Raw genomic sequence first — 25,307 nt, 5'->3', positions numbered from 1 at the left:
AGATCCTTCATGGCTTGGTAATGCCAAGTGCCTTTTTGAGTAGAGTCACCCTGTCGCCTGCACACGTGCCTAACAAAACACTCGAGGGATCAAAGCAGAGAATTTTGAACACCCGACCTTGTATGAGCAAGGCTCACAACTTTGTCATTGAGTTGTGGGGTCATTCCTTAATAATAATTTAATATTAATTATAATATAATTACTTTTTAAGTAGATTAATAAACAAATATGATATCTTTTGGCTTTACCTATATTCCTCTAAAGATATGTATACTAGTTTAATTAATATACCTATAAGAAGATGAAAAGAAATGAGGACATGAACCTTCCATTTTCCTTGGTTATGAGTTTTGTGTCCTAAATGCCAAGAATAGCCAAGCACAAAGGTACCCAAGGAACTCGAAACACCTCGCCTGCTCCACCTGAAACAATTTACTATGAGAAGCGTCATCGACCCACCAAGGAGCTTTCCGCTTCTCTGTCCTCCTTACTTTTAGAAACAACTGAACCATTAACGGAACAGTCAGTGGAACTAATTATACCTGCATTTAACTGTTCTATTTTCCTTAAAAAAAAAGCGACAACACAGATACTTCGACACCCAGACAATTCATCCTGCGAGGTTTAGATAGGATCAAGGCCATTTGAAATTACTTCTTTCATATCAAGACAATAAATTATTAAAGTAATGCATTTTCTAGGTAGATTGTCAAGGAAAAAAGCTTGTGCACATTTAACAATTTTCTCGTCCTTTTTGACTTAGATTGACTGGCAATACAGAATCCGGCATCCTTACTAATTCTTAATGTGCAAATTGTCTATGTGCGTACTACGCTGACAAGTGTAGAAGCTCAATAATGGGAGGGATAGGTGAAGGTGGTCCAATATCATTTGAATTGAATAATGGAGCCAACATACCTGCACTAGGACTGGGTACATGGCAGGCCGAACCAGGCGTTGTAGGAGAAGCTGTCAAAACTGCTATAGAGGTGTGTCATTGCTTACCCATTTCGTCAAGAATCCACAGCATATATCAATTAACAAAACCCACTTGATTCAAGTGGATTTTGTTCTCCTACTCTGTATGGGTTAAGGGCTTTTACGAACTGGGCACTGTTTTCTTATATTGCTCTGGATATCGTCATGAAGCGAGTTTTGTTTCTCATTCACTACGATTTAAGGGATTTCACGAAGGGGTCTTAATTTCCTCTTTTGAACAGCTTCAGGGATTTTCATAAATTGGGTATTGTCCTCTCCATTTATATATATCAGGACCGGCCTCATGAAATTCCTTAATAAGGCATAAGACCTACTGACAATCTTAAATGCAATGACTAATTTTATGCCACTTCCAACAATAAGTTAAACTTCATTGAGAGAATGTCATAAGCTTGCATGATCGAATTTTCTTCATATTGTAATTTTCTATTCGAAAAGTTTTATTTTAAGATCGACAAATTTTCAACTATTTTAAAGATCGACAGACTTGCAAAATTTCAACTTTTGTTTGAAACTGGTAGCTGTAGCTGAACCTCAGTATGGTATTGAAATGTGAGCTTGTCAAATTCGTATTGGAGAAGAGTAGATTGAACAAGGATCCACATAATTGGATTCAATGGCAGCCGGGAAGCCTGGTTTCGGTTGCCATCTCCAACAAGATGTGCGGGGAAGGGAACGTAGGTTAGGGATTTGAAAATTTACAAAACTTGCAACTTGATCAATTTTTTTGAATTCTAATTTTTCTATTGCTTATATGCCCTTAGATAGTATGGCTTTCTGACGCAAAGGATATTCGCAAAATGGAACGTGGATTGCTGCTTCTTACAAGTAGAAACTTTGGCATGACTTATAATTTAATGACAAAATATTGACAAGTCACAACCCTTCTAATACTTGTAGATGGACTTTTAAGGGCATGAAAGTCTTAAGCTTTGCTGTCTGCTATGATGCTATCGACCCGATAATATTTTGTTTCTGCTCTCAAACATCATAGCAGCAAGTATATCTTTATTATGATGGTTATGCATTTAAGCATTTAATATAAAATCAGAGGGTAGTTGTATCGAAAATTGATAATAGTTTATCAGGGAGGAGATGCACAAGTCCTGTATTCTTTCTGAACTTGGGAAAGATGGTTGTGTTCTTGGATGTGACTGGCTCGGTAAATCAGTTATTACTTTATCAGTTTGCCTTCATGCTATTAGCATGTGAATAATACAGTTTTATTTTAGGTCAAAGGTCTGAGCAACTATAATTGGCAATCACAAAGGAACAGGAAACTTCACAAGAAAACCTTGTATTCTGCATATGACCTGCAAATCTTTTTTTTTTTTCAAATTTTAGAATTGTTAGAAATACATTGGCAGTTAGCTTTACTGATGTCAATATTATGTAGTATGTCATACGTCATACTCATTGACAACTATTGCCAATAACAAGAAAGGTTATTTGTAGAAAAGATGGTTTGCTATTGGTTGGAAATGATGTTTTAGGGCAAAACGGATTTGCCTTGAGATAATCTAATAATGCAATGCTTCTAGAGAGAGTATTTCAGTCGAGACAGTAATATATCAATTTTTTACTCATTAGATGGGGTCAATTCTCATCTTTTTTGCATGTGGTTATTAAGCTTTCGAAGTTTGTATTATAAAATTTCAAAACGCTTTTCCACTGAAACAGGATAGCAATATTTTCAATATATGTAGCTGAAATTGAAAGAAAACAATCCTTAAGTAATTTTCATCAAGTCTAACACTATATCATCAGCTTTCTTATTTATACCACTGATTGGACCTTCTCATGAATGTAGATTGGATATAGACATCTTGACTGTGCTCCAGCATACGGTAATGAAAAGGAAGTAAGTTTCCTCATCTATTTCCAAAATGCTTTATCAGTTTTTAGGGTTGATATTTGATTGTGACGTTTAATTGCAGAAATGCTGAGTTATTTCATCATTTGACAACACTATTACTAATCACAATTCATCTTTATTTTTCATCTTTTGAGTCCTAGGAATGGAATTCAAGTTATACTTGCATATATGCTCCTAATTTCCTCTAAAACGCTGTGTTGTACAGGGAGAATAAAAAATCTCGCTTGTTTTAATTGTTTTAACTGTAAAGTTTACATGATTTGTCACATTAAAATTAAATTAAAATGAAATTGCTCTTTTCAAGTAGTAATCTTTAGAACAAATCGATGTAAACTAAGTAATGGAGGCAACATGGCTAAAAGTAAATTTGGACACTGCTTTCTCATAAGTTCGACAGAAAGATTGGACCTTCTCATGAATGTAGATTGGATATAGACATCTTGACTGTTCTCCAGCATACGGTAATGAAAAGGAAGTAAGTTTCCTCATCTATTTCCAAAATGCTCTATCAGTTTTTAGGGTTGATATTTGATTGCGAAGTTTAATTGAAGAAATGCCGAGTTATTTCATAATTTGACAACACTACTACTAATCACAATTCATCTTCATTTTTTATCTTTTGAGTCCTAGGAATGGAATTCAAGTTATACTTGCATAAATGCTCCTAATTTCCTCCAAAACGCTGTGTTGTACAGGGAGAATAAAAAATCTCGCTTGTTTTAATTGTTTTAACTGTAAAGTTTACATGATTTGTCACATTAAAATTAAATTAAAGTTAAATTGCTCTTTTCAAGTAGTAATCTTTAGAACAAATCGATGTAAACTAAGTAATGGAGGCAACATGGCTAAAAGTAAATGTGGACACTGCTTTCTCATAAGTTCGACAGAAAAATAACATAGTATAGCCAAACAATGTAAATTCCATAATCCATATTTCTTTTTGGCAAAATAAAGTTTGAAATTCAAAATCAATTTTCAATCAGTGTTTTCCTCAAACATTTCTTGATTCATTTCATTCAAATAAATATTCTCTTCTAAGTTCGCATTTAATTTTCTTCCCCAGTAATGTTTACTTCTGTAATTGCATTAGGTCTTCAATAATCTAGGGCAATTACAGAATGCAGTTGTCCCCTTACTCAAATTCCACATAGTTCTGAAGTTGTAGTTAATGATTGTCAGATCGGACTTGCACTTAAAGAAATATTTCAAGGGAATGTAGTGAAGCGTGAGGACTTATGGATTACCTCTAAACTCTGGTAAGTCAAAGAAACTCCTTTTTTGGAGCTGCGGTGCCTTAAGGTACAGTTTTTAACTCTTCATTGATTTTTTTGTGAGAATCATAGGTGGTAGAAAACTTGGCCTTTGTCTGTACAAAATATTTAGCTCTATCATTATCTTTTAGATCTAGTCCATGTGATATTAATATGCAATCTCTTCTTCAAATATTTTTTTGAACTTGTTTTTTCCTTTTGGTCCATGCTTGTATGTAGCTCATGTTCCATGCTACATGTATGCTGGTGTTATGGCATGCCTTACTGCAGAAAGGAGGACTTGAACTTGCCTGAAGCTCTTAGGAGTGTTTCCAATCTTAACATTGAGAAAAATTCACATGATACCGAAATTATCAATAGATGAGGTGGCTGATGAAACCCTGTGGTTAAAACAATTTTTTTGCTGCTATCGAATCATTAAATCAATGATCAAGGAGGATTGCAAATGTAGTTGATTTTTCACATTGTTGCGTTTTGTTCATAGAAGGCTGAGCTTTGAAGCTCCGTCATTTTAAAAACAAGTAAACATGTTTTGCAAAAATTAAGAAACTTCGATGTAAAATGCTTGGACAAATATCATTTGGTTATAAAAGTATTAACATACTTAGTGGTAAAAATTAGTAGACAAGGATCTCAATCTTGTCAATGGTAATTTTAACGTGATAGAAAAGCTTTTAAAAATAAATTCATCAAAAATCCACTGTTAAAACTGCATATTACTTATGAAATTGTGACATAGGAAACTTGGCATAGTGCAATAAATTGTAATTTTCATTTTTGTCTAGCATATGAAAAGTCACTTGCCATGTCAAACGAGATGAGCCCAAGTGATAAATATTTGGGGGTTTCATAGTGAAAACTAGGTCTGAATCCAAAAAATCAAAAGGTAACATGCTTTCCTCTTGATTTATGTGATCAAACAAATTTAAATGTGTTATTCAATGGTTTGAAATTTGAATAGCTTTTATTCCTCTATTTAATAATTCATGCGGAAAGACAAACAAAGGTTTTTGGAGCACATTCTACCATTTAGGACATTATTTGAAATGTGGTTGTCTTAGGAAGTTAGGTGGTATAAATAATTTCCTGCATCTCTTTTGTTTTAGGAACGGGGGATGTGCCAAAAACATCCTTGACTGCCACCAAACTGGAAGGTGCAATCTGTGTATATGATCTAAGATACAGAGGATGTTTCTTGGCATACTCAGTGGTTGGAGATACCCAAAATTTCAGGGGAATACCATAAATTTAACCCTTAGTTCCATATTGTTATTTTATGTTGGATTGCTAGTACTCAACATCTCTAATGTCCTTTGCATTCTTTTTATGCTTAGGATTGAAAATGCCTGTTGCCAGGTCAGATAAGAATGGAGAGCCTTTGAGTTTGCAGGAGGCAGCAGAGGCTTGATAAACATGTCTCTGAACAGGTTTAGGCATAGTAGTCATGATGGTGGAAGGGGTTGAAATGGATTGGATGGAGGGAGCAAAACGAAGCAGTTATGAGGAGGAAGGGGAAGGTTTCAGCTTGAACTAGAAGAGTTTGCAGAAATATGAGAAGAAAGTAATTTTCTAGTAATAAAGTAAGTGGCAGGTACCTTGTCGAAACTTTGTGGATCCTAAGGTGCAGACAGTTGACCTTCTTTGCCAGACTTTCATGCCAAAAGTTTGGACAGGTAGTTGCAGCTTCTCACTTTTGTTTGACATGGTCATAATTCCTTTTCTTTGCACTCCCAGAAAGACCTTCCTTTCGGATTTTGTGTTGCAGATACCTTTATCTTCAGATTTCTTCGCGAAAACAATGTGTCAATCTCAATTCACTTTTATTATACATACGAAGGAAAGTAGCAACTCTTTTAGTGATAAGGATCAGTTCTGTAAAGCACTCTAGGTGCTGACAAGAATGCAAAAGATCAAATTTGTAATATATCAAGTGAAAGGACATTTCTTGCATTATATCCCAGGGTTTGGACCTTAATGATAAATCCCTTCATAATGAGCCTTTGAATCAGTAGTTTGAAAAAAATGCCAGTTGCCAAAATCAAAATTTGATTTATAAGTCTTGTGAGGAAAGAAGCAAAAAGGTTATAGATTTATAGAGTTTTTCCTACCATTTTTTAGTTTGAATCAAGAAATGCTAAGTTAAATTTCCTTTTTGAGATGGCCATATTGCGCTCATGCTCCTTAGTCATCAGATCTCATTCATCAAAGGTGGAGTATTTCTAGGCACCTTTATCTCCTTGGATTTTGAGGTCCATGCTTTTGTGTTGTGTACCAATTAAATCTTCTGAGCTTCCTTCACTTTTAGTTACAAGAATTTAAACTTTTCAAAATTGGAAACAAGGCACACAGAGATAATTCTCTGCCCCTTTTTGCCATTTCATAATCCAATTAGTTCATTTAAAATGTTTAAGAAAAATGCCAACCACTAGATTTGAGCTACTTTATGCATGATCTTGGTCCAAAGACACTTTTGAAGCAAAGTACTATTTGAACATTCAAAAGTCATGCCCCTGCAACATTTGGCAGTTGTTATCGTTGTGGTTATGACTTCTGTTCTATTTAAGCTTGCTTTTTATAGAATAAGTGGAGGGAACTTTTATTTTGCTACATCTTTGTCCCTCTTTAGAAGCTTCAATGTCCAACCACATTGACACAACTTTATTGTCTCGTCTATTTCTTTTTACTTCCTACTCGAATTTGTCAGCCATGAGATTTAATCTATGTAGGATCAATGGTCCATGGACATTTTTTAAGATAAAAAGCCTCTCAGAGCTATGAAATTCAGCCACTTGGATCCTCACCATTTTTTATTTTTTGACCATTCCTCTCTATTGTTAGGTCCCAAAACAGCACTCCCAAATCCTAGAGCTTTTCTCCACTTTCAAGGCCAGGGGTTTGTCTTCAAGAAGGTGAATAGAGGCTCATGAAAAGACTTAGCATGATTTAAGGTTTCTAATTTCTAACATATGAGAGTGGGTAACCTCTCCTACTCTTCGGGATCAACTTGAACTCAGAAGAGTATTCCAAGAGGTATGCTTGAATAGGCATTCAAATCAAACAAAGTGAATATTTTATACAACTCACACCAGCCATACTCAGACATAAGCTTTACCCCAATAAATGTGACCAAGCTAAGTTTAACAGGCTGCAATAACCTCTATATAACTGATTTGAAAACTTTGCAGATGTATCTACAGATGATAACAGTAAAGTAATTCCTTAAGCTAATTTCTTTATAGATTCTTTAACAATTAGCAGAGTGCAAACATGCTGTAAATGAATCACCGATGATAGAACACTTTCATTTTACTCAAGATTTATCCCTGGATGTAATACCAAATCATAAACAACAATGTAAAATTCTATTTCTATTTCCTACATCACTGGTGAATGATTTTGATGATTTTAAATGGTTGGTGAAGGTCAAGGCCCCTACTTATTGGCATCTATTGGGCAATAGAGCTATATCCAACCCTGACAAGCTAAACACTATCAATAATAACAAAGGTATAATGCAAACTAAACACTTCTGCTTAATAATCCTTCTTTTAACTCGTTGATATTCATCCACAACAGGTAACAGAGCATTGCATATACCAAAAATCTAGTAGATTTAAATGCTGCAACATTTTGAAATAGCTATTATAGCTGCACTAGCAATACCTCTTACTGTGATGGAAGAAAGTTTCTAAAGGAGGGCCTATCATACCTCTTACTTCACAAACAGTCCAAAATATCAATGACCAGCAAATGAGACAATTTTTCACATATATAAGCTACAATAGCTACCTCTCTGCAACTTAGAGAGCAACTCTAATGGTGGATCAATTGTCAAATATTGAAACCTTAGACTATTTTGCATTCTGACCAACAAAACCCAAAAAAACAGCCTTTTGAATGAAAGAAGAACTTGAATATATAGATTGGTTGCTTGGGAAATCAGGTTGTAAAGCCAAAGACGTGTAGATTTGATTATATGGAGATCGAACATGCCCTAGTTGTTGTTGTCATAAGTGTTTTGTATTAGAATCGCCTTTTTGTGAATCACAAACATCTGGAATTATTCCTTGTACATTCGCCATACCTCTGCATATAGATGGCATGTGAAATCCTGTGCAGTGATATTGCCCAAAAATTATGCTTCAAGAGTGGTCTGGAGATGGCATGTTAATCGTCAAGCAAATCTGCATAGAGAATGAATTTTGGTCACCATTTAATTAAATATGGTAGTCACAGGGCCAAATCAGGTCATTAATGGAGCTCTAGGTCATCCAGGAAGGTAGGTAGGGTTTGCAGCAAAAAATGTGATAGTTTCAGATAGTCGGGGTTTGAAGGAAAGTCATATTGTATGCTAGGATGAGAGTGCTGGGGAATCGGGGTTGACATGGAGGTCATGCTAGAAGGGATGGGGAAAGGAGGAAGGTCGGCAAGAAAACTACTACAAAGGAAAAGCTTTTAGGAAGTTGGGATCTAGGTTTGGGACAAGGCTTAATTTGGTACTAAGTTTAGGAAGGCCGAAAGTTTGACTCTGATAAGTCGTATAGAGCAAATTGGCAGAATTTCAAACTTTTGGGGATGGAGGGAAAGAGGTACTCAGATAGGAGATGTCGAAAAGTTTGACTTCAAATGACTTCGAATTTTTTTGAGTAGAAGGGATCAAAGTTTGAGAAGCAGCGGAACAAGTACCCAAAGGAATGAATGGATAAGGAAATCTGAAAGTGCGGCTGACAAATGATGTCAACATGATGTTAGTAGGACTAAGCTTATTAAAGGAAGGTATTGACGATGAAGCAAGTCCGAAACTTCGACAAGGGACTTAGTGAGAAAAGGTGGGATGTTGGAATTTTGGGGAAAGCATGATTGTGATGACAATTCCGATAGGGGATGAAAGGATGAACTCCAACGTTCCAATAAAACCATAGTTAGGCAAATTTCCCAAAGACTTCAGTAGGGTTCAGATCTTCAGGGTTGGGAGAAACTAGCAAGCATGTAAGAGGAACCTCAAAACTCCAAAAGGATGACAAACACATAGAACACAAGGGAGAACACTGAAAATGGCCTTGACATAGGCTTTTCATGGATCTTTGTACCTTGTTGTTGATATGAGTTGAAGGTCCCAAATCTCTAAGGTTGGATAATATTCCAAGTGCCATGAGTGTCAAACTTGAGAAGAACATCCACAAAGCCTATATTCAAGTCCAACAACTGAGGAGTGAGGACCAATGAAATGGCTATCAAAAGGAAAAATATGGAGTACAAGCAATGACATTCCCAAAGTAGAAAGATGAAATAATATATAGATACTTAAAACAATACAGTTCAATCTTACGGATATCAATTCTTTGTGACTAGCAAAGGAAGGTAGGGACCAGCATTCCTTCACGGTATATTTAACCTCAATTCTTTGTCAAAGAACTTCAATCAATCAATACGATTATGTAGGGGCTATGTATTCTGGTATATTTTTAGTTGATAAAAAATGTAGCATGATGCATTGTAAAATATCTGCAAACCTGATATGAATGTAGAAAACCCGATGTATCAAATTTAACGGTCTTAGCCAGGAAGCAAAAGATTACAAAGCCAGCAATATACTATTAGTGAAGGGGTTGTTGCCGGTAATGAGGAAACCTGATATGAAGAGGGCCAGGTTTTATCCCTGGGAGACTTTGATGGAGGGGTTCTTCCTAGTCATGGTAGCTTAGCTGACGGAGACCTCTGACATAGATGAATGCTTACTCAGTATGTTGTAACCATCTACTTTAGGTCATAAATCCCAATATCTATTAAACTCAGTTGTATCCATATACAGAAACATCATATTATTAAAAATGGACTAGCCTCAATCATTTAGACAAGAAATAATGGAAAATACACAAATGTAAAGGGAGAACAAGAGGCGCATGGAAGTCAGCAATCTACAATATAAATGGTACTTGATAAGGTCATTCAGAGGCCAGATCACTTGGATGGACAACAATTTTAACACCTTTTCAGGTTGAGGCAAGAGACAATGCATGGGCATAGGAGAATACACTATCTTACAGAAGGTTCCTGACATTCTCAAGAAAGGTTATTTTTAAACTCACAAACCATCAAATTTATCCGGTTTACAAAATGAAAATTAAATGACTCTTGTTTAAAATCATGTATGTCAGTGATAATGTGAAGGAGTGATCTGAGATATAATTCAAGTACAGTATGCATGTTGAACAACGTTCTGCTAGGGATACCATGCCAAACAAAATCAAATTCAATGCCAATTATTCCCTGGGAACTCCTATAATCAACTTGATAGTTTCTAAATATGAAGTTGCAACGATCATGTCTTTTTCCATTGCTCAGAGCACAAAACAGGGTAGTGTTGATGTGTCTTTTATACACGATCAAACACAGAATACAATACCCAAAGGTACTGTTGTGCTTTGTACACACTCCCCGTCACCGACAGGGTCCCCCTTTTTGATTTCCGTCTCGCCCCCGGTGTGGGAAATTTTTGATTTTATTCGCAAGGGAGATGCAGCAATTAGAAATGTGAGTTGATGATCCTGCAAGAGAATAAGCCCGCCCACTTTCTTAGTCCTGAGGAGTTAGTGTCAAATGTCAAGCATGATCTCGTTCGTGAAGAGAAGGATGAATCATGAACCGTATGAAGAGATAGGGTGTTTTTAATTTAAATTGCAAGGCGAAGGGTGAGTGCAAAGAAGGAGAAAATGTCAGAAAGTCTCGTAATTTAATGTTCAAAATTCTCACAAAGGAGACTATTTCGGCTAAGTTGGCCGAATTGCAAAAGGAGATGTAAATTTGAAAATCGCCTAAGTCCCCCAGTTTGCAAAAATCGGCTAAGAGGGCAAATAAACTTTAACTCATATTTGCAAAAACCCTCTAGGCCGAAAACGCGAAATCGCGTGAAGATGCGTTTTTTTAAAATCACTTTAAAACATTGCGAAATGGCCTCTTGGGCCGAAAATGATAAAGAAAGGCGTTTAAGTTCGAAGTTTGCAAAAAGGCCTCAAAGGCCGAAAAACGAAAACGTGAAAAGTTCAAGAGAGAGGGCGTTTTAAATGCGAACTTTGCAAATGGGCCCTTTTGGTCGAAATGCCATAAGTCTCCTTCAAGTCATTTTTTAAAAAACATTGCATAATGCTCTTTTGTCCTGAAAACCCTTTTTAGGCCGAAATCGCAAAATAAAAGAGAGAAGGCGTTTTCATCAAGTTTGCGATAACCTTTCAAAGGCCGAAAACCCAAGAGAGGGCAGAGAAGGCGTTTAAGTTCAAACTTTGCAAAAAGGCCTCAAAGTCCGAAAACAATATCACGCATGTTAAGAGAAAGGCAAATCACTCAAATTTGCAAAAGGGCTTCAAAGGCCGAAAACCCAAGAAAGGTCGAAAACGTGAAAATTAAGAGAGGCGTTTTCATTAATTTGAAACCTTGCAAAAAGGCCTTTCAGGCCGAAGTCGAAAATACAAGAGAAAGGCGTTTAAGTTCAAGTTTGCGAAAACCCTCTTCAGGCCGAAATTGCATCAACAAGTAGTAAGGCGTTTTCATAAAGTTTAAAATTTGCAAAATACCCCCTTTGTGTGCCGAAAACGCGAAAACACGTGGAGAGGCGTTTAAACTTTAAGCTTTGCAAAAATAGCCTTTTAGGTTGAAGTTTGAAGAAATCGCACAAGAGAGAGGGCATTTTAACTACGGATTTTGCAAAGAGTTTTCCTGGCCGAAATCTCCAAGGTCGCGCGAGTTCTCCATAAAACCCTCTTTAGGCCCCTGTTTTTGCAAGATAGAGGGTGTTCAGATTGTAGAGTGGAGGGGGTCAGATCTGCAAACACCTTTTCTAGGCTGAGGTTCAAAGAGATCGCGGGGTTAACCCTTTATTCACCAAAGCGCCCAAAATTTCCAAAATCGCACAAACATCAGCATTTGGCCAAAAAACATTCTACATTGGGCAAGGCTTTTTCACCAGGTAAGTTCGGATTTCTCCTTTAAGTCATTAAATTTGTGCAAAATGGTCATGATAGTTAGACTAGGGTTAGAATGTAGGTGAAAGAGTGAAAACTTTGCGGGTTATGATTTAAGAAAATATCAACATAACATGTAACAACAACCAACTAGGAAAATCAGCCTTTAGACTAGAATTTCAGATAGAGAGAAATTTTGGAAAATTCAAGTCTAAACTAAAACACAAAACACTCTTTTCCAAGTGCATTTTCGAAAAGATCAGCAATTATCAAAACATTCAAGCATTGAGTCACAAGCCAGAACGTTTGCAACTTTCCGCCATTATCGATCAGAAGTAACATTTTGAAACCTGTTCCAAGTAGCAATGGTTAAGCAAAACCAACCTGACTTTCAGCTTCAAATTACATCTAGTTTCCAGATGATCAGGCTTTATTTATTGAAATGTCGTGCTTTTAACAATATGTTCAAATTCTGATTTCCTCGTTGCTTGTCAATTTTAATGCTATCACTGTCCTTTGTTTTGGCTAACCCATTTTTTGCTTGATCTCATCTCGTAATCTGTGTCTGGTTGCGCAGGATAGATGCCTAAATCGGCGGCTGAGTCCTCAAAAGCACCTAGCGTAACTGGAACGTCCCGGATTTCCAAAGTTGACATTCCCCGCAAGGTCGAAAAAATGAAGTATTAGTACCAAGGGGGACGAGTTAGGGAATTGAAGGTCCAGAGTGTATGGGAGAACATACGAGACACGAACCTGGGCCATATTGATATCCAGGATTTCAGGAACAGAGTGTACTCTCCAAACACCTATGGCAGGCCCAGACGGATGATGGAGAGTGGCATTGCTCAAGCAACTGGTTTTCCTCCGACTGTGCAGAATTATGAATTAGTGGTTGAGGCTGCTAAACATTATCAACCGAAAACCAGATTAGTGGTGCTAGAGGGGATGGTACTAGCCGAATTCACGCCTGAAGCCCTTGGGGGAAGCATTTGATATCCCATTTCTAGGTAATCTCATTGCTACAACTATTGATGAGGCGTAGGTCGCTTATGACATGAATCCTGCTAAGTGCAAAACATTGATAAATGAAAAATGGTACAAAGAAAGAAGACCTCCAAGCATTAGAATCAGTAAAAAGACCCCTAGAAGCGATTTTCACAACGAGTATGGTGATATGGTTACCTTACTCAGTCGGGTCATGGGACTTCCTCAATCTAATCTTTTTGAGGAATGGATGTTCTACTTCACTGAGTAGGTCTTCGCTGGGAAGTCTAAGTTCGATTGGGCTCAGATCATTAGCGACAATATCCACACAGTTGGTTGAGCTTGAAGAAAAAAAGTACTTTGCCATGACTTCCTACTTGGTCTACATGTTTTCCCGACACCAATCGTTGATGGGGTTAATTAAGAAATGTGAGATCGAGAATGGGCCGAATTAGGTGAAGGTGTACGAATGCTACCCTCAACTGCATTATTATGACATTGCCCAAAGAGAAAAGAATAACATCGCATATGCAATTGGTCAGTTTGAGCGTCTTAATGATGCCTTTACAATGCGCCTGGTTAGATTAATGCAAGGAGGATTGCATATAAGGCTCTCAGAGAAGGCTATCACTCTAATCCGGAAATACGGTGCGTGGTTCATCGAGTTTCCCAGGTTCACTTACATCAGAATAGCAGGCTTTGAGGGAACACCATTCTGGCTTCCGCGCTATCCATAAGATAAAATAGTCCTCATGGAGGTAGCAAGACAAGCACACTCAGTAGGTAGTCTACTCAGAGATAAGAAGCAATCCAGGTTCACCTTCCCCATGATTTTGGGTACTCTTGATGCTCACTTCAAAAATTCGGTGCAAGTTGAAGGGTCATTTGCTGAATTGGCATCCTATGGCTTACAGGAACATTTCCCTAGGAAATGCTTTGATCATGATAATTTGGCAAAAAGAGCCTACGACAAGCACTACAGGGCCAAGGCGTCGATAGAGGACTATTGGAGCAATTGTTCTGATGACTTTGAGGTCCGTCGACGTGAATATTCTAGGTTGAGTGTTCAACAAATGCGGCTTTATGAGTACCGCCAGGTCCCAGATCAGGTGACGAACTATGGAAATTGCTTGCAAGTCCGAGAATTTGAAGTAGTCAAGAACCTCTTGCCAAGCATTGATTGGACTCAGGACCTGTTGACGTGTATTTTGTACACGATCATACACAGAATAAAATACCCAAAGGCATCTTATCCTCTCTTGAATAAAGTCGCTAACTGCTGAAGATTCGCAAAAAGGATCAGTTAGGATGACTCCAATGTTCTTTTGGTAGGGTCTTTACGTGTGGATAAGCACCAGTGGTCGTTGTGATTTGCTGTGTCCTCAAGGGGCCTTACGTTACCGAAGATTTTACTAAACTTAAAGAAGCTTTTCAAAAAATATCAAAAGGATAGGGTTTGCAAGAGATCTAATCTAGTCTAACCCTAAGAATGACTCAATGTGGACAAGACTTGGCAAGATTCTACCAACTTCAATTTTGCCATAAAATAACAACTCAATTGAAATTGATGCGATCTTCTAAGGTAACAAATGATTTTTTAATACATCAAAGATCAAAGACACTACCACGAAGGTACATATCCAAGATACAACAATGATTGAAGGTTAAGTGATTCAAGTATTCTCCAGTTGACCACGCAAGGCGTTCCTACAATCAGCAAGAAGCTAGTGGTTTGGAAAGCGAATCCTACCAAAGATCAAGTCCAACACTTTGTCCTTCGTTGAGACGCTTCAAAACGTCCTTGCCTTCATGTATCCTGACTTGGAGTGGTTTATACTTTGAGTGAAAGGCAAGATAACCATCATTTCACCCTGGTCCCTGGCTGAGGGACAGGAGCGAATTTTCATGTGCAAGCTCAATTACACTTTGCCAACCCCAAAATTCATCTTCAACGATCTTGTTGTGCATCCCTTCATTCATCCATGGCTTGGAATTCATTCTAACTTGGCAAGAAATTGACCTAAGGCAAAAATCGCTCTGGTCCCTGACTGAGGGACAGGAGCGCCTAGGTCAATTTGAGTCTCCTATTGATGTCTTGTAATCTTCAATTTGTATTCAACGGGTTCATTTCATCCTCCTTTCTTGCTTCAAACTCAAAACTTGCTCAATCTTCACCCAAATTTTGCCCTATGAGGAATTTCGCTCTGGTCCCTAGGAGAGGGACAGGAGCTACAGTGAATTTCGCCCTGGTCCCTGACTGAGGGACAGGAGCGAACTTTGCATTTTTGGTCCGTTTTCCTTCACGAAGGCACTTCAAGTTATATTCAATTGATAAAACATATCTCCTTTGATCTCTTCAAATTGTCAAGTTGTTCAAATCCTGCAAGGACAAGGCAATGTTTGATTTTGAGCTCCGGTCCTTCACCGAGGGACAGGAGCGATTTTTACTCCTGGCACATTTCCATGCTTGTGAAATTCTTCAAATTATATTCAACGGAAAGATCATCCCTCCCTTCATCACTTCCACTCGAAAGATCATCCTGATCCTGCAGGGACAGTAAGACTTTTGAAAACGAGCTCCGGTCCTTCACTGAGGGACAGGAGCGATTTTGCTCCTACAGGCCAAAATATCATGATTTCGGGATTACAATCACTTCACAAGGCAAAAACAAGACCTTTCCAATGCCCGGGATCAAATATCAAAATTTTCAAAATTTGGTCAAAATCACTCAATTGAACAAAATTTGCAATTTCATCATTCACACTTAGACAAATTTAGACTCTTCATTCAAAATTCCAATTAAAAATAGACCAACTCACTTAGACTCTGGCAAATTCACTTTATTCAAAATTGCATCCTACGAAAGGAAGCTTGAAAAACTCTCAAGATAGACTGGACTCTGGCCTAAAAACGTCAAAACGGGAACCCTAAGGCTTGACCCTTAAATCCAGACAACTGACAAACTACCAAAACCCTAAAAAGAAGAGAAAAAGAACAGGCAAAACGAGCAAAAAGAAGGGGGCTCCCATTTGCATGGGGCGATGTGTGAAATGGTCACAACAGGACCCAATCACAGATTTTGAGGCAGTTATGGAAGCTCCAACAAGGTACACCGATTACTAGTTATCCCAACAAATTGAGAGATTGACCCAGGAAGGGACCCAATTCACATACAATCTAATGGGTAGTCTCGATTCCCAGTCTTCAGAGGATGAAGGAATCTCAAGCGCGCCAAAGGAAGAGGTTGAGAAACCTGAAAAGAAGAGAAAGAAAGCAAGGGCCAATAGAGGGACTCGAACATCAAAAAGAACAAGGAGAGAAAAGATCCCCATCAGGAGGCCAGAGGTTACTTCATCATCTAGGGACCCCAGTTCAGAGAAAGATGTGGTTGAACTTGATTACATACCCGCTCCACCTTCACAAAGTGATCTTGCTGCATTCGAGGTAAATAATCCTCAAACACATAATGAGCAAGAAGCAGAGGTAAGGGTCATTGGCTCTGATGAACCTAGGAATCAGGTTGAAGAGGGAGAGATTGCACTTGAACAGGGGACTGGTAAGCATGAGCTCACGCAGGAAAGCAGGCGTGAGTTGCAATTGAATAGCGACAACAAGGATGACACCACCGTTGAGGGAGAGCAGAAAGGGGATGAGACTCAAGAATCCAACCAAACTGAAGAGCAACCATTACAAGAGGATACCCGACAGTTGTTTAGTGAGGTAGGAGAGAACTCAGCCATGAGTAAGGGATTAGATACTGCATCCGTTTCTTCTATGCCCGATCAATTACAAGTAGGCAGTGAGTTTGCTGAAGCCTCCAAAGAACGGAGTGGGAATCTAGCAATTACATTTGGATAGACCATCCCTTAGGACTGGCTAATTGCTCGTGCGCAGTGGAAAGAAGCTATCAAGCCACCAATTAACCTGGAGTATATCTTCTCTCGAATAGGAGAAATAAAATCCAAAAGGCAAGAAAAAGCCAAAGTCTTACTCCAGGATCACTAAAGACGAGCAAAGGAACCACACGATTCATATTGCCACCCCACCTGCATACAAACCAGCAGATCAGATTGCATTGGCTAATTACAATGTTGCGACCATCCCAATAGGGCGGGCCACCAAAGAGCAGGAGAAGGAAGAATTCAGAGATGTCGTGCAGAATATGCTCAGACAGCTCGACAAAATGACCGTTGAGAGAGATATGTATCGAGCTCGTGCTAAGCAAGCCGAAGGGTACATTGATCACCTGTTGAAACCACTGCAGCATGCCTTTGAATCCCATGTTCCCCCATTGGCACTGGCACAAAGGACTACAACTGAATTTGAAGGAGTGTGTGACATTGCCAAGGCCGTCAGGGAATGGGTCCAGAGCATTAAAAAGAAAGTAAAGAAGATTATTAGTGATGTATTCGAAGTAGCAGTCGGAATACACGTAGCACAGATCAAAATGATGGAGGTGCAAAAGGAGTACGCCAAAACCCAGGAGGTGGTTGCCTTAGCTCAACCACTCATGAGGGCCCTTTTCTGGACTCACGCTTGGATTCCGGCAATCCAGTCTATCCTGAATCCCCATAATATTAATACTTTGAAGGAGTGGTACTGGATTGTTTGCATGAAGGTGGACATGGCGGGTACTGTTAAGAGGATTCAAGAGGAATGTGAGATGGACCTATCCCATATTGAAAATGGCGGTGAAGATGTTCACAAGGCATTGGTCATTGGCTGGACGGATACCATGAAGGATGCGGATGTATTGTCATGATGGGATGCCAGGTTGAGGCCTGATAAAAGTGCATACTTTGTGGAGGACATAGAGTGCATCAACAAGCTGCATTAAGACATAATGCGCTTCGAGGATCAGCAATCGGATTGGCGCGAGCGACTAGGGATAGTCGACTCCAATCTTGAAGGAACAAAGTTCAAAATGCGCATTCCTCCTTTTCCCCCTACTGAGGAATTGTTTCCCATTTGTATAAAATTCCAAGAGTACGTTCGGGAGGAACGTGCAGCACACCGGGACATTTGGGAAGGTTACCTGCATGAAGAGGACGAATTTGTGGAGAAAAAGTCCATCAAGGGGAAGGAAAAAGTGCTTTCCTAAAAGTATATGTTTCTTTTAAATCTTAAGTGCACTTTTTCAAACATAAAGTTTCTTTCCCAACTGCCAAAGTTATTGTAAATTTTGAGCTCCGTGCAAGTGCACTTTTTGGAGCAGCTTTATGTTTGGTAGTTATTAGTTACTTTTTGGTTGGTGTTGATATTTTGCTTCCCATTTATGGGTATGGGCAACTTTATTTAGGGGATGAATCTGGCCCACTTGTCTAAGTTTAATCTTGGCCATCCATCCATTTTGAGAACTCTATATAAAGGAGTTAGTTTCTCCTTTATTTCAGGCAGAAAGTTAAAGATTGTTGCAAAAACTCTGGCAAAATATATACAGATTTTAATGGATGTTAAAGCTGTGTCTTTTTTACTGTGAGTGCATGGTCCTCTTCTCCACCTCTTTTAAATTTCTGCAACTGGATTTACTTTTCAAACAATTTGTTTATACATGTATTTGATGGAAATCTTGGTTCATACCATTAGGAAATAATTGATTATTATTCCCTCTGCATGGTTAGTCTGAGCCCAATTTCATGCTAAGTTCGGTTGTTAAATTTGAATGAATGGGTGTAAGAGTCCAACATTTGTATTCAGCAGCTTGAAAATTCAAAGTTCCTAGATGATTGCACTGGTTTTGTACCTAGTTGTGCTAGTTAGCTGACAAAGTAATTTCTGGTTATTTTAAGATTTTTGTCTATGTGTTTGAATATGCTGTCTTAGTTAAGTTAGCTAGCTGTTCTTATTACTCTCTATCCTTATCCCCCCTTTTTCCCCTTTTTTAAAAGAAACCCCCAAGTCAAGCTGAAGTAGCATCATGTTAAAAGCAAATCAGATGAAATAAGATTGTAAGATTTTAGAGAACCTATGCGAAACCAATTCCGCTTGACCGCAAGTCCCCTTTGTGTTTCTAGCAAAACACATCAACTGCTGAGCTATCCTACAGTCAAGACCTGACAACCGAAACCTTGAGGTCATCCCCCATTGATCAATTTAAAACAGCATTAGGGATTTCCTTATCTCAAGAGAGGATATGATACTTAGCATTCTATTCTGCGTTGGCCGGATGAAGTTGTAGTTCTGTGATTTTAGCCACGTCAACAGGTACCTTATCCTCTCTTGAACAAAGTTTCCCCAAATGTTGAAGATTTCGCCTAAGGATCAATCAAGGCAACTCCAAGGTTCTGGCATGTAGGTTCTCTACGTGTGGATAAGCACCAGTGTTCATTATGTTTGCTATTTCATCAAGGGGCCTTACGTACTTTCTATAAAAGTTGGTTCTTGCAACTACTTTACCAATGAGGAACTGGATTTTCCTAATACTAACCAATGTTTCAAAAAAAGGACAAAAGATAAGGGATTAGAGAGGGCTATGCTAAACTAAGCCTATGAATGACTAAATGAAGAGCAATCTTAGTGAAACTCTACCAATCTCAGTATTGCCATAGAACAACTCTACTGGAATCGGTGCAATCTTCTAAGGGAATTCAAAGATTTTCAAATCATTAATGAACATAGATACTATCAATAGGATACATATCAATATTCAAGTAATGATTGAACCCTAAACAATTTCAATATCTCCAGTTGACCACACAGGGCACACTTACAATCAGTAAGAGGCTAGTGGTTTGGACTATGAGCTTCACTAAAATATCAAGCACAACATTTATCACTCAATCTAACTCTAACATCTAAATACTATCTTCAATAAAAGCGATTCAAGAAGATAAACAACCATGTAAGAAGCCACAAAGATTGCAATAAAACACCATAACTTCAATGTTTCATTAATCTCATAGCAAAATATAACAACAATTGCTCAACTTTCTCTCTTCACCAAATTTGTATTCTCTATGAATAACTACTACTTTTCTTCTGCTAATAACCTTATTAACCTTACAAATGAAATGAGTGAGAGCTTATATAGCATTCTCAAATACAATGAATGACCTAGATTTAAAGAAGATCAAAGGCTAAGATTTTGACACCTAAACCCTAATTAGGGTTTGTTACACAAATAGCCCTATTTAGATAAGCATTATCATAACATAGCCAATAGAAATTGGCACGAATAACGTGGAAGCATCCTCCAATAGGGATTGAATCGCCACATCATTTCATAACAACTTTTCATCTAGAATTTTGTACCCTTTTCCTTGTTCCTTTCTTCCATATTCAATGAATCTGGACGTAATACCTTCAAACTCTGCAATGGGAATCTCAGGCAAGTGCTTCATTCGTTCCTCCAAGTGAAGGACCTCATCAAAGGCCGCAAGAAGAGTCATCTCCCATCCATGCTCTAGCTCTTTTGTTTTTTCAATCAGGAACATAGTAGTATACATCTGATCTCACTGCTCTTCTGTGATTATGCTATCTTCTCTACAAAAGATGACCTTGATCCTTGACACAGTCAAAGGAGGGAGTGTGAGATTTTGCCAAGATCAAGGGCACAATGAAAAGTATAAAAGAGAGACAAAAGAATGACAAGAACAAACTGTATTCTCATCAATATACAAATGATCAACTAGATTAACCAATACAATGAATATGAGCCTGCTTATATAGGCAAGGTCATATGGATATACGAGCACACAATCATGACATTTGGCTCAATGAGAAACAAGGGTAGGTAGGAGAAGTAATATAATATTCCACAAGAGGTGGATGACCCACTGAATGTGGAGTGTAACAGCAAGATAAGACCACAAAAGGTGGAATTTCTCCTACAAGCTATATCCCTATGTGCACACTTCCCTAAGTGTCTCATATCCAAACTACGAAGAGATGCATTATCCTAAGTTAACTTAAGTAAAGTGTAATAATATTTATGATGAATATTTATTTACACCAACACCCCCCCTTAAGTGCAACTTAGGGGAATGAAGACTCAAGCCAACAATGCAAGATGGGTCCCGGCTACTAGGCCATGATAGGTAACCATGTACAATATGCAAATGCAAGTAAAACTATACGATGCAATCTCTCACAAATGGAGAAAGGGAGAAAACTCAGTGGGAAAAAACTCCCCCCCAAAAGAGAGATGAATTTACAAAAGACTCTCAAAGAAGAAGGACAAAACCTCAAAGAGGAAAAAGTCCCCCCCCCATAATAGAGGAAGGAGAAGTCAGCTGACCCCCCCTAATGAGACATCCCGCACCCCCAAGAGAGTTTGCAACTGCTGGAACTTACTCTCGGTGAAAGGTTTGGTAAAGATGTCAGCAACCTGCTCCGCTGTAGGACAATACGACAAATCAATGACTTGCTCCTGAATCAACTCTTAGATGTAGTGCATATGGATCTCGATGTGATTGGTCTACTGATACTGGACCGGGTTCTTCGAGATTGCAATAGCACTCTGATTGTCGCAATGTAGAACTGTCGGCCGTGGAATGGTGAACCCAAACTCTGTGAGAATCTGCTGAAGCCAAATGGTCTCAATCGCTGCGTTAATAGCTCCTCGATACTCAGCCTCAATCGAAGAGAGAGCAATAGCATGCTTCTTCTTGCTCTGCCAACAAATGGGGCCTGAACCAAGGTGAAAACTGTAACCTGAAGTGGATTTACGATCATCAAGATCACTAGCCCAATCGGAGTCTATGTAACCAACCAAGCAAAGTCCTGTGCCTGTTGCATAGTGAATTCCATAGTGATGAGTACCCTGGATGTAATGCATCATGCGTTTGGCGGCTTTCCAATGAAGCTCATGTGGTTCCTGCATGAAGCAGGAAACCATTCCAACTGCAAATGAAATATCAGGGCGTGTGTGAGTCAAGTAGATGAGACTACCCACAAGCTAATGATACAATGTGGCATCAACTGGTGGAGAAGAACACTAAGCCTCAAGCTTGACTCCTGAAAGAAAGGGAGTCAGGGCAGGCTTACAATCAGCCATATGAAAGCATGCAAGGAGATCAAGAGCATACTTGGGTTGTGAAAGAGTGATCCCGGAAGATGACTGTGAAATCTCTATCTCGAGAAAGTAGTGCAAAAGACCCAAGTCAGTCATAGAAAATCTGTCATGCAAAGCAAATTTGACCCTGCTAATGATGGATGCGGTGCTCCCTGTAATGATCAAATCATCAACATAGAGCACAAGTATCAAGTGAGAGTCATCCTGTCGCAAAATGTAGACATTCAGATCGGATTAACACTTGGTGAACCCTACTGAGAGAAGAAAGGAATCCATCTTGGCGTACCAAGCCCTGGGGGCTTGCTTAAGGCCATAGAGAGATTTCCGTAGTCTACAAACCAAGGAAGAATCCTGGATGAAACCCTGTGGCTGCTCCATATAAATCTCCTCATCAAGATCACCATGAAGAAAAACACTCTTCACATCCATCTGATGTACAACCCAACCATGAGCTGCGGCAATAGCAAGTGTCAAGCGAATGGAGTTCATCTTGGCTATAGGCGCAAAGGTCTCAGTATAGTCAACACCTGGCACCTGAGAGAAACCTTTCTCAACAAGCCAAACCTTATACTTATCCACACTACCATCCGCTGCAAACTTGGTCCGATAGATCCACTTACATCGAACCATCTTTCTTCCCTTAGGGAGAGGGACTAACTCCCATGTGTTGTTCCTCATCAAGGAACTATACTCTTCCTCCATAGCGTGGTCCCACTTAGGAACCCCTGATGCTTCCCAAAATGTCTGCGGATCGGAAGTGGTAGCAATGAATGCATGTGGAAGATTATGATGCTGTGATCGAGTCCTCCGTGTATCTGAAGGATCCCCAACAAGAGAACCCGCGGACTCAAGTGTCTGTCGAGCCCAACGAGGTCTAGATGGAGGTGGAGAATGAGGCTCCTCAACTGCAAGTGGACCTTGCGGAGGTGTAACCTTGCGAGTCGAAGTCGAAGGAGTCTCATCATCGGAATCAGTAGCATCACTATCCACAAAGGAGGAAGGTGGAGGAGGTAGAGAGGCCAAGCTAGGAGAGCTTTCCTCAAAATGAACACTTCTCTCAATGAACACCTCATGTGTCTCAGGATCCATCAATCTATATGCCTTAACACCCTCAAGATATCCAACAAATATACAAGGCCTACTCTGAGGTTCCAATGCCTTGCGTTTCTGCGGATGTATGCGAGCCCATGCTGGACACCCAAAGACTCTGAAATGTCTCACAATCGGTTTCCTACCAGCTCAAGCCTCAAAAGGAGTAATACCTTGCAAAGCTTTGTGAGGAACCCGATTCTGGATGTGTGTGGCACAATTGATAGCCTTTGCCCAAAAGGCGGGATCAAGAGAACGTGCATGTATCATACAGCTAGCCATTTCCTTGAGAGTTCTATTCTTGCGCTCTGCAACTCCGTTCTGCTGTGGAGTGTATGCAACAGAATGCTGAAGATCAATCCCCTCAAATGTACAAAAATCCTCAAGTCTTTTGTTCACATATTCCCTTCCATTATCTGTGCGGAGAATCTTGACCACTTTCTCGGATTGCTTCTCCACACGAGTCTTGAAGTCCTGAAATTTGTCAAATACTTCACTCTTATGAATAAGAAAGTAGACCCAAGTGAAGCGGGAGTAGTCATCAATGAAGGTGAGGACATAGCGGGCCTTACTAAATGAAGGTGCTGGAAATGGACCGGCTACATCGCTGTGAACAAGTTGAAGAACTTCCAAAGCTCTCCAAGATTTCCCCTTATCAAACTTCTCCTCGGTATGCTTGCCCATGGAACAACCTGAACATACACCCTCTGAAAAACTGATTTGAGGTAGACCTGTGACCATGTCGTTAGTGTTGAGCTGCTGAAGATAGCGGTAGTTGAGGTGACCAAACCGCTCATGCCATAGCTTACTTTCTGAATTTGAATGAGTAAGCAAGGCCCTAGAAGGAGAACTTGGCACAAAGTGGGAGAATGAATAAAGCCTTGAGTTGTCATTGACTTGTCCCACTGCTACCAAGGCATCATCATCAAGTTCCTTTACCACAACTGAATTAGGTGTAAACTCAATCTTTTTCCCATTCCCATAGTGAGTGATTTGATAGATAGAGAGAAGGTTGGTAGACAAGTTAGGAACATAAAGAACATTCTCAAATGTTCCATCATCCATGCCAACTGAACGTTTCCCTTCAACCTCAACTTGTGTATCATCACCTATGTAAATGTGAGGTACCTTAGATGGCTCCAATGAGGAAAACTGCTTTTTTGTAGAACCCATGTGATAAGAGGCACCCGAGTCAAGTATCGACTGCTGTGAAGAACCTGTTGTAGCCACAAATGCTTGCCCTTTTCCCTTAGACTGTGAGGAGGAGGAAGGAGATGAATCCTTCTTTGTGTAGGCGGATGGCAAGTTGATGTTGTTTTTCTTAAGAAGATTTGTCAACTCATCAACTTGCTTGGTGTGGCATCGATGCTCATCATGACCATACTTCTTGCAATATGCACAAGTTGGTTTATCCTTCTTAGTTTGAGTCCCCTTCTTGGAAGAGGATGAAAAATTGCCTTGTGATGGAAAGGATGATTGCCCTTTTTCCTGCTGTGGCTTTGACTTAGGTTGCTTCTTGTTGTTGTTAGAATCTTTGCCTTGACTCCCTTGATTAGCCACCAAAGCCTTGGAGTTTGAAGACTTGAGAAGCCCCATGTTCAACAACTTAGATTGTTCCAATAGCAACATTTCTGTGAAAGCATCAAATGAAGGCATAATGTAGGAACTCCCCACTGTCAATTGATGAGTTTGGAAGCTTGAAACAAATGCTGCATATTCTGGTGCAAGCTTGTCCAACAAGTTGAATATCAACTGAGCATCTTTTTTGTCAATTCCACAATCCTTAAGCTTTGCTCTTAGCTCATATGCTTTGGTGACATAATCTTGGATTGTATTAAAACTCTTGGGATCCAAGTTGGTGAGCTCATTGTCAATCTTGTAACCTCTGATTTCATCAACTTGACCATACAATTTCTGAAAGATATCCCAATCCTCTTTGATTGTAGTACACTTCTCAATGTGAAAAATGAGGTCATTTGAGACATACTTACGCAAAGTTTCAAGAGCCATGCAATTTTTAGTGAGCCATTCTAACTGAGCATTAGGATCAGCCTTAGGATCAGGTGTTGTTGCTATTGTTCCATCTATGTAATGCGTGAGACCTTTTTCCATTAAT

The 25,307-nt window shown here is 39.2% G+C and overlaps 1 protein-coding gene across 2 annotated transcripts in view; it reads left to right on the top strand.

The window, feature by feature from the left end:
• The first annotated feature begins 447 nt into the window (after positions 1-447).
• LOC131071287 (NADPH-dependent aldo-keto reductase, chloroplastic) overlaps positions 448-25,307 on the top strand; it is a 38,110-nt gene continuing 13,250 nt past the window's right edge. The window contains exons 1-4 of one of the 2 annotated variants that reach the window (XM_058007075.2): positions 448-622; positions 764-989; positions 2,810-2,860; positions 4,055-4,131. In XM_058007075.2, coding sequence (XP_057863058.1) covers positions 858-989; positions 2,810-2,860; positions 4,055-4,131 — 260 coding nt within the window. In that variant the 5' untranslated portion in view covers positions 448-622; positions 764-857. Of the gene's footprint in view, positions 990-2,809; positions 2,861-4,054; positions 4,132-25,307 lie in introns of both variants that reach the window. The other variant, XM_058007074.2, reaches the window with a different exon arrangement.

Source organism: Cryptomeria japonica, chromosome 8 (genome assembly GCF_030272615.1).
Source record: "Cryptomeria japonica chromosome 8, Sugi_1.0, whole genome shotgun sequence".
Taxonomy (NCBI): Eukaryota; Viridiplantae; Streptophyta; class Pinopsida; order Cupressales; family Cupressaceae; genus Cryptomeria; species Cryptomeria japonica.
This window is presented reverse-complemented; position numbering and strand designations above follow the sequence as displayed.